General features: G+C 35.3%; 1 protein-coding gene across 6 annotated transcripts in view; it reads right to left on the reverse strand.

Annotated features, from left to right (window-relative positions):
• Window positions 1-13992, reverse strand: part of Kidins220 (kinase D interacting substrate 220) — a 107296-nt gene that overhangs the window by 12759 nt on the left and 80545 nt on the right. For 2 of the 6 annotated variants that reach the window (XM_046441206.2, XM_046441205.2), the window contains exons 23-26: window positions 11122-11300; window positions 9477-9703; window positions 7291-7404; window positions 6523-6579 (exon numbers count right to left, since the gene is read on the reverse strand). In XM_046441206.2, the coding sequence (XP_046297162.1) occupies window positions 6523-6579; window positions 7291-7404; window positions 9477-9703; window positions 11122-11300 (577 nt within the window). The remainder of the gene's footprint in view (window positions 1-6522; window positions 6580-7290; window positions 7405-9476; window positions 9704-11121; window positions 11301-13992) is intronic. The other 4 variants (XM_046441208.2, XM_046441207.2, XM_046441211.2 and 1 more) reach the window with 2 other exon arrangements.

Raw genomic sequence — 13992 nt, forward strand, 5'->3', positions numbered from 1 at the left:
AACAAATTAGAATTTCTCCAGGTATAAATAAGCAACAAAATATTAAAATTATTTTTGGGTAAATGTTTCATTTTATATTGTAAGTAGATTAAAATTGTACTCTGAAATGTTATCATCTTTGGTAAATTCATTAAATGAGCTTAAAATTGATTAGGCAGAAATGAATGCCATGCAAAGGCTGAAAGCAACTGTTAAAATACATCCGAGGTACCAGAACAAGCAGAGGTTTGTTAACAGCCAAGCATGAAGAGGCCAGTGACTGCTTTTAATAGTCTAGTAAGGAGAGAAGGAGAGCTCACTCAGAGTTGCTGTACCTGTCTCTGTCTGTTAAACCCAGAGTCACTCGGCTTTAAGGAAGGAATAAAACAGAGTGAAGGACACAAGGACAACATCACAACCACAAGCACTGTGAACCCAGGCAGCACCCTTAGCATGCCTCATATTTCCCCTGCACTTTGAACAAACCACCCCGACAGCATCACAGAGCAGATGATGCATACATGCGTGCACATGCGTGCGCGCACCCACACACGCTTATTTTCATTAACATGCACCTGGTAATTTTAAAGTTATAAAATTTCTCCAAATTTTTTTCTATTTTCTATTTAAAATTCATATTTTCTATTATTAATCATGTACCATATAGTCAAAAAGAAAACTGGGAAATTAAATCTGCTATAAAAAGTCAATATTCCTCCTATATATAAGCTTAGAACTTAAAAACATTTAATAAAAGGGCTTATTTAGCTTATTATATGATTAAATTATAAAATGAAATATCATGTGGATAAGATCAAATCATGTTATATGCATATAAGAATATGCCACAATGAAATCCATTATTGTGTATAACTAAAATATACTAAAAAGTAATTTTTAATTGCCAAAAAAAACCCCAAACAAATATCTAGCTGCATTGTAGTTAATTGTCAGAGAAACACTTTTAAATGGAGGTTTGTTTCTTTGGGTATGTAGATCATAACAGATGACCTATAACACCATATCAAAAGAAAGGCCTTAAGAGTCTCACAGTCCAAGAAATCACAAATGTGATGGAGAGAACCCACATACTATGATGAACATAGTATTAGTTACATGAATTTTTTAAAATTCTAATTCAAAGCAAATAACAACTGCTGTTAATTTTTTTTATATGTATTTAATTGGTGGAAAGTACTCTTGGTATGTTTAAAACAGTCTAAAGATGATGACAATATTCTTCATTTACAACATCACTTTAGTAAAACAACAGTCAGGAGTTCTGCTGGTCTAATGTCAGATGTCTTTCTTTTAACATAATATCTGGAACTCATCATGAGAATCCCATTTTTACATTTATATTATCAAGCTGATTATAAATAAAATTTCAAAAAAGTGACTATCTATGGATATTTGCAAAAATATCAAAAAAGGAGTGCTAATGAAATTATACTTCACTATAACATACTCAAATCACAAGGGAATGCTACTCTTAACTTAGTTGGAAAATGTAATCTCCAAAGTAACTGAGAAATAATAATCTTGTCAAAGTTGACAGATAAAGTTTAGTACATTCCAAGGGAAATATTTTTTAAAACACAGGTACTACACAATTACAATGAATATGATTTGTTATTTTTTAAACTTTTACATGTACTCTCAGCTATAAATGGTAACATTACTGTAATATTTCTGGTGAATTTAATTGAAGTTTATCAATTGTTTAGGAAAAAGGTTTCTTAATTGAAATCTGACAGGAAAGACTTTGAAGCAGGAAGTAAATACACTTTTTGCTACACTTTAATAAAGGAAAAAATGAACTGAAATTATTCAAATGAAAACTCGTTTCTAAAAGTGTGAATGATGTCCACGTTGGTTTTGCCACCAGCTCCCAGGACCCCTGTCCAGAGCACCTGGTCTAAGTAAAACCTATTGTCCCAACTCCTTACCCACAGCATCTTTAACTTTCTTGTCCAAGTCTTCTCCTGAACAATAAGAGACATCTTGGTTTGGACACATACTTTGAAAACAGGATGTAAGTTCTAAGCCAGTGGTGGAAATATGAATTGTCTACAAATGAGCCCCATCTTTTTTTACTTGGTCACTCCATGAACTGGATCCTGTTTAATGAAAATCAAGACCTTCATTTTTAATGCCTTTATTAAACAATAGTTTTCTTCAATCTCTGCATGTAAGAGCACAGTGGAAGCTGAGTTATTGTATTAAAGCTGCATTTGTAATTCTGAAGTTCTTTATGTTTAAATTTGGTGCTATCTATTGTCATGCTTTTTCAACAAGGCATAAAGTGATCTACAGATGTCTCAAAATGTCAAGAAGACAAGAAAGAATGACTTCTTAATATTGCTAACTCCCTTCAAGGCCACAGCCAGCCGTAGAGGGCAGGACTTCTAGCAGTTGTGTTACCTGCCGTACCCTGGCTGGCAGTGCCTTGCATGCTCAATTAATGTGTGCTGAACAATGAATGATCACACAGGCATTGCGGTACTCCAGGCTCCGTCAGTCAGGGAAGGGTAAAAGGATAAAAAATGCCATGTTATTCCTTCCTTTGAAAAATGTTTGTCAGTGAAATTCTGTTACCACAGGAGCAGCGAACTCTAAGTCACTCTAAGTCACACCACTCTTGTGGTGACTACATAGCACAATGCCATGGGGGAATGGGAGAGAGACCTGGCCCAACCCAGCCTTCCTAAGCTGTCACCAAATGATCTCAGTGCCACTACAGTTGACCCTTGAGCAATAAGGGGATTAAGGACACCGACTCCACACACAGTCAAAAATTCAGAGAATTTCTGACTCCCCCAAAACTTAACCGCCAATAGCCTGCTGTTGACTGGAGGCTTACCAATGACGGCTGATTAATACATTTTGGTTGCTGTATGGATTACATACATACATGAGCACCTTGAGAGATCACCTTTTACCTTGATAAGCAGCTGACTGGACAGACAACTGCTCACACCAAGCTGGCCAGCATCCCACAGTATTTTAAGCAGAGTGTCCCAACACTTGAGCTCCTGACAAGAGCAACAGGAGATTGCTACAACATTATTGCAGTAAGTATTACGGTTAATTTTACGTAGTTATGATTTTATACTGCATCTTTACACTTTTTACATTTCTCTCATTGCAAATGCACCATGGATAGTCTTGGTATGCATAAGTTTGAATAAATTTTAACTATAATAGATTTGTATATATTTTGTGGAAGTAAATGATAAAATAGACTTATCTATGCATACTTTATGTATTCATGATACACCATATTTTCTTAATTTTTCAATATTTCTAGTTTATAGTTTGTAAAGTTTTTTCAAAGTGTTGCAAATCCCAATGAGCACATAAATGGACCCACATAGTCCAAATATGTGTTGTTCAGGGTCAACTGTAATTCTCAATGAAAACTGCACTAAAGAGGCTAAACACACCAAGTAAAATTTCCCTGAAAAGCTTTCAAAATTTTAAAGTACAGTCATACATGTGTAACATTTCAGTCAACATGGGACCTCATATTATTGGTTGGTCCCATGATGTTGTACCATCTGGTGATGTCATAGCTGTTCTAGTTTGTATAAGTACACTCTAGGCTGTTTTACACTACAACAAAATTGCCTATTACTGCAATATTCAGAGCAAACTGCTCTCATTAAGTGATGCATGACTATTTAAGTATTCAAAAAAAAAAAAAACCTAGAAATTCTTCTAAATTCTAAGAACACAAACCAAATTACATCTTTTGAGTCTAAGAAGTAATAACAAGTAAACTGTCTTGAGTGTACCTAGATTGACTGGAGTTATTTGTACACTGCTCCCACTACTGAGACAAAGGTTATTTAATCTGAAATTTTTAGTTCTGAGTCTTTAAAGCTCTGTGGAGTTTGGCTTTGGAGTAGTTGTAATAATAATAATGTACTTAAAAGTATGCTAAGGCTGAGTAACTTTTAACTGAGACCTAAGAGGAAGGTGGGCTTTTTCTAGATTAAAAAAGTTGAGAATCAGAGAGGTGAATAAACTTGTTCAAGGCTAAGAGTTCATCATCAGCATCTATTTAACTCAAAGACCAAAGCCCTTCTTCACCCACAACAGAAACAGGGGCAAAGCAGGCAGCAGGGTGCTGGAGAACAACAGGCTGGGACATGGGACATGCTCATTCTGGCCCTTTATCTGGCACTCCCCTCCTGTACCTCTAGCTGAGCCTCACAGGGTTCAACTGTGATGGAGTCATTTACGCTTGACTTCAGGTTATTATTTGTCCCTGAGGAAACCTCAGGAGGAAAGGCAAGTCCAGGTGGGGCCAGAGGTCTGCTCTCCCTGATTTTATGAACTAGAGTTCTGATGAGACTTCATTTCTAAAAAAGGCTTCTCTGCCTAAAAGGTGAAAATAACTGGTTCTTTTCAGCTCTAATATTCTGGGGAGCATATCTTAGGTCTAATATTTTCCCCACTTTTTCAAGATTTGGCACTTAATTTTTCTCAGTCATAAAATTCTAGGAAAAATATAGCAAGCATGGAAGCGTATATTTGAAATCCTCACCTTTGAGAAACACTTGCATATGTCTACGTGTAAGTCCTTGGCTGGGCTTCACAAGGTATAATCTGAACTATGTCATGTGAGAAAACCCAATTGTTTTCATAAGAATATACTTTATAATGGCTTATCAGAAACTCTTTGTGGTTAAAAAAAAAAAAAAAAAAAAAAAGATGGGTCTACCTCTATTTGAAAAGACCAGAGCTGGCTAACACTTTTTGGTCTGTGAGCAGCCCTCCCCCATCAATAGCACATGCTGGGGATAGCTGACCATGTGGACATGGTGTCCATCGTCCATACTGTTGCCTAAGACAGAACTGGAAAGCCTTAGGAGCAGAAGGACTAAATATTTTTGCACTGAGAAGCCTTTTGGTCCCCAACAATGTTCCCACATACAAGTTCTTCACATTTCCACCACTGTTTTCAATATACCTTTGAACTACATGTCTACTTTTTACGAGTTTTTTTACAAAACACATTTTACATGTTATTGTCATTGTTAATTTCTTAAAAGCAAAGAAAGCGTGGTAAGTACCTAATCCAACTATGTCAGTTACAAAACTATGTTTTACTATTATAAAAACAACAAATAGTTTGGTTATTTTACTAAACAAAGGCACTAAATACAGGCAGAGTACCTTTACACTTTGTTACTGGGCTTCTAACCATGTCTCAGATACTGCATTATTTTACCTTCCCAAAAACTCATTTTAATTTTGCCTAATGCTCCTTTTCTGCTGCTAAAAGAAACTACTGACACTTCTGATTACCAGTGTGCCCCTACACTTTTTGGCATGGTAATAGCTACTGTTTCAGCATATCTGTGCCATTAAGTCTATCAAATTCTTCACAGTCACTTATTTTCATCAAAAATTTGCTGAGGAATTTTAGCTCAGAGAATTGCACTGCATGCATGAAACTCTGTATTAAAGGCTCTCGTACAAAACAAAACTCCACTCTTGCATATAGCAGTGATGATCCATGGATTTAAGATTCCCTAAGCATCCAAAGAGAACTATTATGGTTTGCTACATCTATCATTCGTGGATAATTGAAGTTACTCAAACACTTGAGCTGAAATGTTAATGACTTAAGAATCGTCAACCCCTAAAAGCAAACAAAATGGTTCTTCTTCTTTCTTACTAACATAAACTCAAAGGAAACTAAAGTTTAAAAAACTATTGCCTACCCAAATGCATGCTTTAAGTCAAAAATTGCTGATAACATTAGGATGCAATATTTCACCCTCTGACTCAAAGTACTATGCCACATTTCAGCATAATTTTAGATTAAATTGATCATATTTACTTGGGATAATATATTCTGTAAATAAAACAATAAAAGTTATTTCCTCTACAAAGTTTTTGTTTGTTAGTAAGAACCTGCCTTAAGGTATTGAGGGGAGGTTTGAGTAACATCCTTTACATGCTGAACCAGCTCTGCATTTGTCTGGAAATTTTATTTTAATAAACAGAAAGAAAATTAGTACTGCACAAAGACTTAGACTACCTGTGCACACACAGGTTAAGAGACTCTATTACCTATGGATGCCCACATTGAGAATATGCATTTTAGGTGCATACTATCTGGTTCATGTCTTCTTATAGTCTCAAAGGTGATTTTAGATATTTTCAAAACTCTTCTACATGTGCATTACCAGCTATATTCTTCACAAAAACAATCAAAGGTAAAAACAGAGCTCAACACTAAGAAACAAACACCTGAATGCTTCTGATGGCTGCTGGGAAAAACTTATGGGAGAATAAAAATCCTCATCCCATGCCAGTGATAAAAAGGGAAAAGCAGGAGGAAGTAAAGGGTAAATATCAGCTTTTTAATTAATTCATGAGCTATAATTATTAGTATTCAGCTATTCTGCACTAGCTGCCATCACACAAATGCAGAGTTAGTGAACTGCTGCCGTGGCGATTAAGATGTCATTACTGCTGCAGAAGCAATGAGATGCTAGGTTCCACACCACAAGACTACTCCATTACCCTCGAGGAGTCTGTGGGTGAAGGAAGCCCCTCAGCAGCATCCTCCTTGATAACTTCCTAACAACATAAAACAGGAAAGCATGGGTGAAACGGTGCAGAGATAAGCCAGACTCTGATGAATGAACATGATGTTAAAATAATAATACATACAACATTGAATCGTTTCTATGACTAGATTTTCCCTTCATGACATTTTAAAATTTAATTTAAATTATATTAACAGGGAGTTTGTTTTTACTTGTTACTTAAACTAGTTTATCATCAGGAACTCCTAATATATTAGGCAAAAATGTATTTTGTTTTGGATTAATTAGATTCAATAGTACCTTTGAGCGATTTCTCCTTATCCTGTTTAGTTTGTGACATAAGACTGAAATGTTTTCATTGCCTGCATCTATGTTTTTCATGGTGCTAATACATAATTATGCAGATATCACATATGTATAGCCTTCAAAAAATATTAGAAATTATTAGAGGTAAAGATTTAGTCTTAAAAGTTTTGGTAACAAACATTAGTTTACAAGCCAGAAATCTCTGGTTGTAAAAAACTTAACATTAATCACTGAGATTGCTAGTCATTTTCCTTCTACAGATTTTACCAGAAACGAAAACAAAATACATTTTGTGTTAGTAATAGTCTTACATTTCTTAAAACTATTTATAAAATAAGTTGCACTCTTTTACTCTGGAAAGGAAAAAAACCCAATTTATAGTGCTATCTATGTTTATTATGAGATTAATATTTTAGTTACCCTTTTACATACTTACTAGGCCATTGTTCTGATCTCTGGGCAAATTCGTTTTTACTGATGGACGTGAGATGAGATGGTGGGAACTGCCAGGGTAATACCTTGGCGTGTAAAGGTATGGGGCAAAGAATGGCTATGGAAAAACATGTAACAAAAAAGGGCATGAACAATTATAGAAATAAAAGTGTAATGAGAGTTATCAAATGAAACTAACCAAACACAACTCCAAAACTTTTAGTGCAAGTGACAAAAGAACAAAAATGCCTCCCTCATATTCTGTAAGATATAAAACCAAAATTTAAGACATATTTTTTACATTTTATATTATTCATTTAATTATAAGCGTTTTTAAAGAAAGCAACTGAAATTTTGTACCTTACAGTTTCGACATGTTTAACGTGTACAGACTTGTCAAGTGGCAGGTTCAAAGTGATTACATATATTAAGTCAATGTCTTTTTAAAAAGCAGACTGGTATCTTATTAGAACACTACTACTTACAAAAAAAAAAAAAAGATTAGCCCAAATAAGACCCAGAAAAGTCTGGATCATATGAGAACACTCCAGTATGAAATTCAGGAATAGCATCACTCCAAGTTCCTGGAGCTTCCTTATATCCTAACCATCCTGGAGTGTGCTCTATTTCTAAATAAGTAATTATGTTTCTTAAAAATAGGTGGAGAATCCTGTTTACATGAAACCCAGAACTACGGCATTTACTTTTAATCAGCTTCACATATCAGATTATCTGGGCAAAACTACAATTCACTCGGATGTTACACTAATATAGCATCTTCCCCCACCTTCTTTACCTCTGATGGTTTAAGAGAATTATTCTGTTTTTAACTTTGAGACTAAAAACCTCAAATAACTATAGCAATAACTACTAAACCTAAAAAGAAAATTAAATGTTTTAAAAATAATAAAATATTATTAAAGCATTATCATATTATTGTTATTGTTTAAGTTAGTAAATATAAGAAATTGGCCTAAATGATCTGATAATTTTTTTAAAATAAACTTCTTGGTCTCAAAACTTCAAATGGTATTAATTGAATGAGTTTCTGTAAAATTATAGCCAATTTTAAGAATGTGATTAAAAATCTGCATTTGACATTGCCTATTACATGTTAAATTTTATAAGGAAAAATACACTATAAAATGTTATTGTTCTATCTTTGTCTCTTTGTCCATAGGAAAAAAGGAATAACATTCCTAGGGTAATTAGGTATTCTGTTCATAAAGAATTAGGTATTCTTTATGAACAGAATGCCTAATTACTAATATGGCCAACAGTTTTTAAAAATTGAAAATTTAATTTAAATTCTGAAAGTCCTTCTTTTGCCACATTTATTTTAAACTTCTCTTTCTTCTTAGCTCCTATTACATTTATTTAGCTAGGCAGTTGAAGTCTGTGAATACTAGCCCCTATATTTTCTTGAATTCGACAAAATAGGAAGATAACAAAAAATAAGGAATTGCGATGGATCTTAGAGTACAGTCCAAGAAACATAATTCTATGGTTCATGCTCCATTTTCTGATAGGAAATATTAGTGTTTAATGTCATCAACATGAGAATAGATAAGCTGTAGGCTGAGCCCACTAAACCTCACAGTATTTTAACACCATTGATAATTAATTATACTCTCATCTTCTCATTTAAAAATTGCATATTTATATTAAGTATATAAGACAATTTGAAATAAAACTAAAAACAGGCTATAGTGGTATTAATTGGCGATTACACCTGAGTCTTACAAACAGTATTTTCCCATTATTATCTCACATTTCAAAAGTATAAATCTTAGTAAGTAGAGGTATAACAAACTACTATAGGAATTTAAGTTTATCATTGTTGTAAATGCTAGAATGAATTATACAAGATATACCAAAGGAACATTTGTTTATAAACAAGAAGAAATACATTCCTTTAGAGCACAGAATAGTCACTGCTGTGGTGTACACTTTCTTATCAAGAAAATGAATAAAAAGCATCTCTAATATTCAGACTCTTTTGAGATCTGTAATATGCTAAACTCCAAAGTTCTGCTGATTTTTAAAAACATATATTTTACATTTAAACTTTAGTTTCCTATTTTAAAGCCAATGTACAGTTTCAAAACAATAATAGAATCCACAAGAAGAAAAGTCCTGAGATTTTCCTGAAACAAATTCTTAAAAGCAAAGATACCACTGTGTCCTTACCCTGTTGTAGAAGGGATGCTGAGGACCCGTCATGCCGCTGTAATAGCTGCTGTGAGGTTGTGGTGACACCACCCCACCTGCAAATGGCCCGTTGAAGGAAGTGGAGGAAGAGCAGACAGATGGGGGCTGACTGTAGCCCGAGGGTGCCCGAGGAGGAGCTTCATGTAGTGGAAGTGGAGGGTATGCAAGTCCTCCTATATTGATCTGCTCTCTCGCAGCACGGACATCTGAAAGATTCCACCATATTCCAGAAAGCCAAAGAAAACAGGGTAGTGGTTATTAGTCCAATCACCATTCCAGCTTTCTTTACTAGACAGAAACATGGCTATATCACTCTTGTCAGGGATTCCAACAGGAAATAGACAGAAATCTTGAATGTCGTACTGATCTTTCAGTTTAAAAAGCTCAATTAATGTTTATAAAAAGTTTTTCACCATTTGAAAAGTCACCAACATATGGATTCTGCTCTTAAGTTACCAAGCCTGCTAATTCTTCTTTTTAAAGATTTTTTTAAGATATGTTAACAATTCTTATAATGCATGAAGTATTACCAACTGTAATAACCCAGATTTATCTAGTATCAACACAAAGTTAAATAAGACTACAGGTTTGTAGACTCAACCCTGTCCAAACAACAGATTCCATAGACCCAAACACACATTTTACATCAGGCTTATGACTAATACCTATAAAAACTGCAGTAGTAGTTTATTTTTAATTATGTACACATTTATGGGGTATACTATGCTACTCTGATACATGTATCTATTGTGTGGGATATTAGCATATCCATCACACCCCAAACATTCATCATATCTCTGTGGTGAGACCATACAAAATCTTCTCTTCTAGGTATTTTGAAATAAATGTTAAGTTATGGTTAACTATAGGCACCCTGCTACTGTGTGATCAAAGTCAGAACTTTTTCTTCCTACTTCGCTGTACCTTTGTACTCACCACGTCTCTTCCAGTCCCTTTCTCCTTATCCTCCCAGGCTCTGGTAAGCACTGTGGACTCTACTTCTCTATGAAAACAGTTTTCCAGATTATACATGTGTGGGACCAAGCAGTGTTTGTCTTTCTGTATCTGGCTTACTTCCTTACATAGCGTACTAATTTAATTCCTGGAATACTCAAGGATAAGCCAGCAGAGCAGAAAGTGTGTTTCAATAAAGTTGTGGTATATATGTGTATATGTACACAGTGGTACCCCAAGAACTTCTTCTATTTCAAAATCTTAATGTTATGATCCTCAAGTATACAAATTTAAGTTAGAAACTTAAAAGTAATAGAAAGATTTCCTTAATCTTCTGGAAAGAGCCCTTTTAGGAACAGAAGACTGGTGACAGGAAATGATAATGGATTGACATCTAAATGTCACAACCATATGTGAATAAAAATCTGATTCCAAAGTTCCAAAGTAAGAATTTGGGGAGGAGATTATAATAAAGTAAGTTGAAACATTTTCTTAACATTCCCAAAAGAATAAGACTCCTAGTCCTTAATGGCAGTAATTCTCCTGTGTGATGCTTGGTTCAAATTTCTTGTTTTTTCTTGAAGCAAAATAAACTTATATGGCAACATAGAAACAGGGAAACATCTGAGGACCTTAGGGAAGAAAAATTAAATGTACTATCAACACCCACCTGCAATAATCTCCCGTAGTTTGGGATCTAAGTTTACAGTGCAAGGCAGAAATGTCTTTACATCTCGAGCCACAAGAACTGGGGTCCTTGAAGACAAAAATACTTCGAAATTTCTTATATCTCCATCAATTTCAAGTAGTGGTTCAACATCTTTAGTTGTTGGAATATTCTTTGATATTCTTCAAATAAGAAATAAATGAAAATTTTCATTAATGTCATTATAAGAAACACAAATTCTGTACAAATTAAAAACTTGTTACTTACACAACTAACACATTACAGACTTGTTCTTATTTAAAATTGTTTTTTAAAGAAACCCAAAAAGTGGTATAGTTACAAAATTACTAAGGTAACAAAGAACGAGGTCAGAACCATATTGTCTTTAGCCAAAGGCAGACTTGACAGGGAAACACAGGTAGAACAGTAACACATGTGCTAGGTATGCCACACACTAGTGGCTACCTCTCAGGGATGACAAAATAAGTTATTGGTGTACAGATGAGGACATGGGCCTCTGACATAGGAGAGAGAGTCATGGCTCTGAAACTCATGATTTTTAAATAGACAATCACTGTTCTTCGCTTTGCAGAACTTTTTTTTCTTTTTCCCCCCTAGTACTAGGAATTGAACCCAGGACCCTGTGCATACTAGGCAAGTGCTCAAGCATTGAGCTACACACTTCAGCCCCCAAATAAAGAACTTTCAAATAAATTAGACAAACTGGAAAAATGTTAGCACAGGTTTTTCTTAAACAAAAAGAAGATTTTATTTCCTATTGTAAAAGTATATATGCTTACTATATAAGCATTAATAGAGAGAGAAATACAGAAAAATGGACTGGGAAAAAACACATTTATCAATCAGACACAGTAACTGTTAATAAAATGTATTAGTCTTTTATTAAGTAGAAGTTTGTGGAGAGTTGCGTTCAAACAGAAAGTAAACAATGTTGTATGAGATAGAGATTCTTGAAAGTAAAACAAGTAACACTTGTTCATTAAAAATACTTATTACACATTCTACATCAAACTGCGTGAAACGTTGCTTTTGTAGGTTCAAATGGTGACATACAGATAACTCTGCAGGGTCCACCCAGCAGATGCCAGGCAGCAGGCTGATCTGAGGCTGCACTGGAAAATGCACCAGAGAGAGACAGAGATGAAAAAAAAGGAGAGAGGGGCTGAGACAGGAAGGTGGATGAGGAGAACGGGAAACAACCCCAACATTCACCAATGGGAGAATGGATAAAAGATGGTATATTCATACAACAGAACACATCCCAGCAATAAAAAGGAGTGAACCATCGATACACACAACAGCATGGGTAAATCTCATTAAATGATGCTGAGTAAAAGAATCCAGCCAATAAAGAATGCATAGTTGTTTGTTTTCATTTATATTAAAGTAGCAAGTATAAACCAATCCATAGCAAGCAGGTCAAGGTCCTTGTGAAGTTGGGGATGAGGGAGGCAGGTAGGTGACAGAAAGGGATTACAAAGTACCAGTAGGAAACTTCTAGAAATGATGGATTTGTCCACTTTCCTGACTGATGATGTTGATTTTGTGAATAAATAAAAATATTAAGCTAGTAAAACTATACTGTTTATTTGTTTGTTTGCTTTTGCAGAACTGGGGATTAAACCCAGGAGTGCTTCACCACTGAGCTACATCCCCAGCCCCTTTGTAAATTTTGAAACTGTGCAATTATTGTAAAGGTCAGGCGAACGTCGGAGGAAAAGACCACCAAGAGACTGTCTCATGCAACAGCAAAGGGTTTATTGGGGGTCCAGCATGCTGGGGCTCCAAGCCTACCTCGAAGAGGTAAAGAGCAAAGAGCCCCAAGAACAGCTTGAGCAGAGCTTATATACATTCTTTGAAAAGGGCAGGGACTTCACATACAGCATAACAAATCACCTCACACCTCGGGAAAATCAAACAACAACTCTAAAACATGAATAGCACATTCACTGGCGGGAACAAGTTAGGTAGGGGTGATTGGTCAGTACAAAAGGGGTATTCGTTTGAACTGATTGGTTAAGCCAAGAGGGGTGTACGTGCTGAACAACATGGTTTCCCAACAGGTTATCAACTACCATAAACTACTGGGAGGGTTATCTGGCATCCCAGGTATTTCCCTGTCTCATGCTGATTGGTGGCTGCTAGGGGGCTGCTATGGATCCCCACCTAGCCTGACTGAGTCAGGGACACCTGGCGCAGCAGATCTCTCCTATAGATAAACAACTTAGCAGGGTGGGAATGTGCCTAGGAGTGCTCTGTGGGTTTTTCCAAGGACAAAGGCCATGTCCCTTCCTTGGACAGCTTTGCTCTGAGATAGAGGCTGGTTTTTCATTATAAAATGGCAGTTTGCCATATATCAATTGTACCTCAAAAAACTGTTTCAAAATCACTGGCACTATCTTCAAAGATACTCATTTCCCAATCAAGAATATGAACTGTTAGGCTGTATTAAATGAGTACAATTTCAGAGGAGCAGTAAGGTTTTCATGCCCAGGCTGGGGTTGTGGCTCAATGGTAGGATGTTTGCCTAAGCATGTGAGGCACTGGGTTCGATCTTAGGCACCACATAAAAATAAATACATAAATTAAAGGTATTGTGTCCATCTACAACTAAAAAAGTTTTTTAAAAAAGATTTTCATTCCCTTCAAAAATGAAATGGGAATCTTCCTTAAATAATTGTAACAGTTATACTATTTCTTTGGAATCAGCACATTACCACTCAGACCCAGTACTCGGCAAGAAGCCAAATATTAAAAGTCATTTAAGGAAAAATCTAGAGAACAAAATTAGCAAACGAAAGAATAGGGTGCTGCTGAGAAAATAAAGACAGTAATTCTGTCTAAATGAATTTC

The sequence above is a fragment of the Marmota monax genome, unplaced genomic scaffold, assembly GCF_021218885.2.
Source record: "Marmota monax isolate L192 unplaced genomic scaffold, Marmota_monax_Labrador192_F-V1.1 WCK01_AAM20220418_F8-fsc00010, whole genome shotgun sequence".
In the NCBI taxonomy this organism is placed as follows: Eukaryota; Metazoa; Chordata; class Mammalia; order Rodentia; family Sciuridae; genus Marmota; species Marmota monax.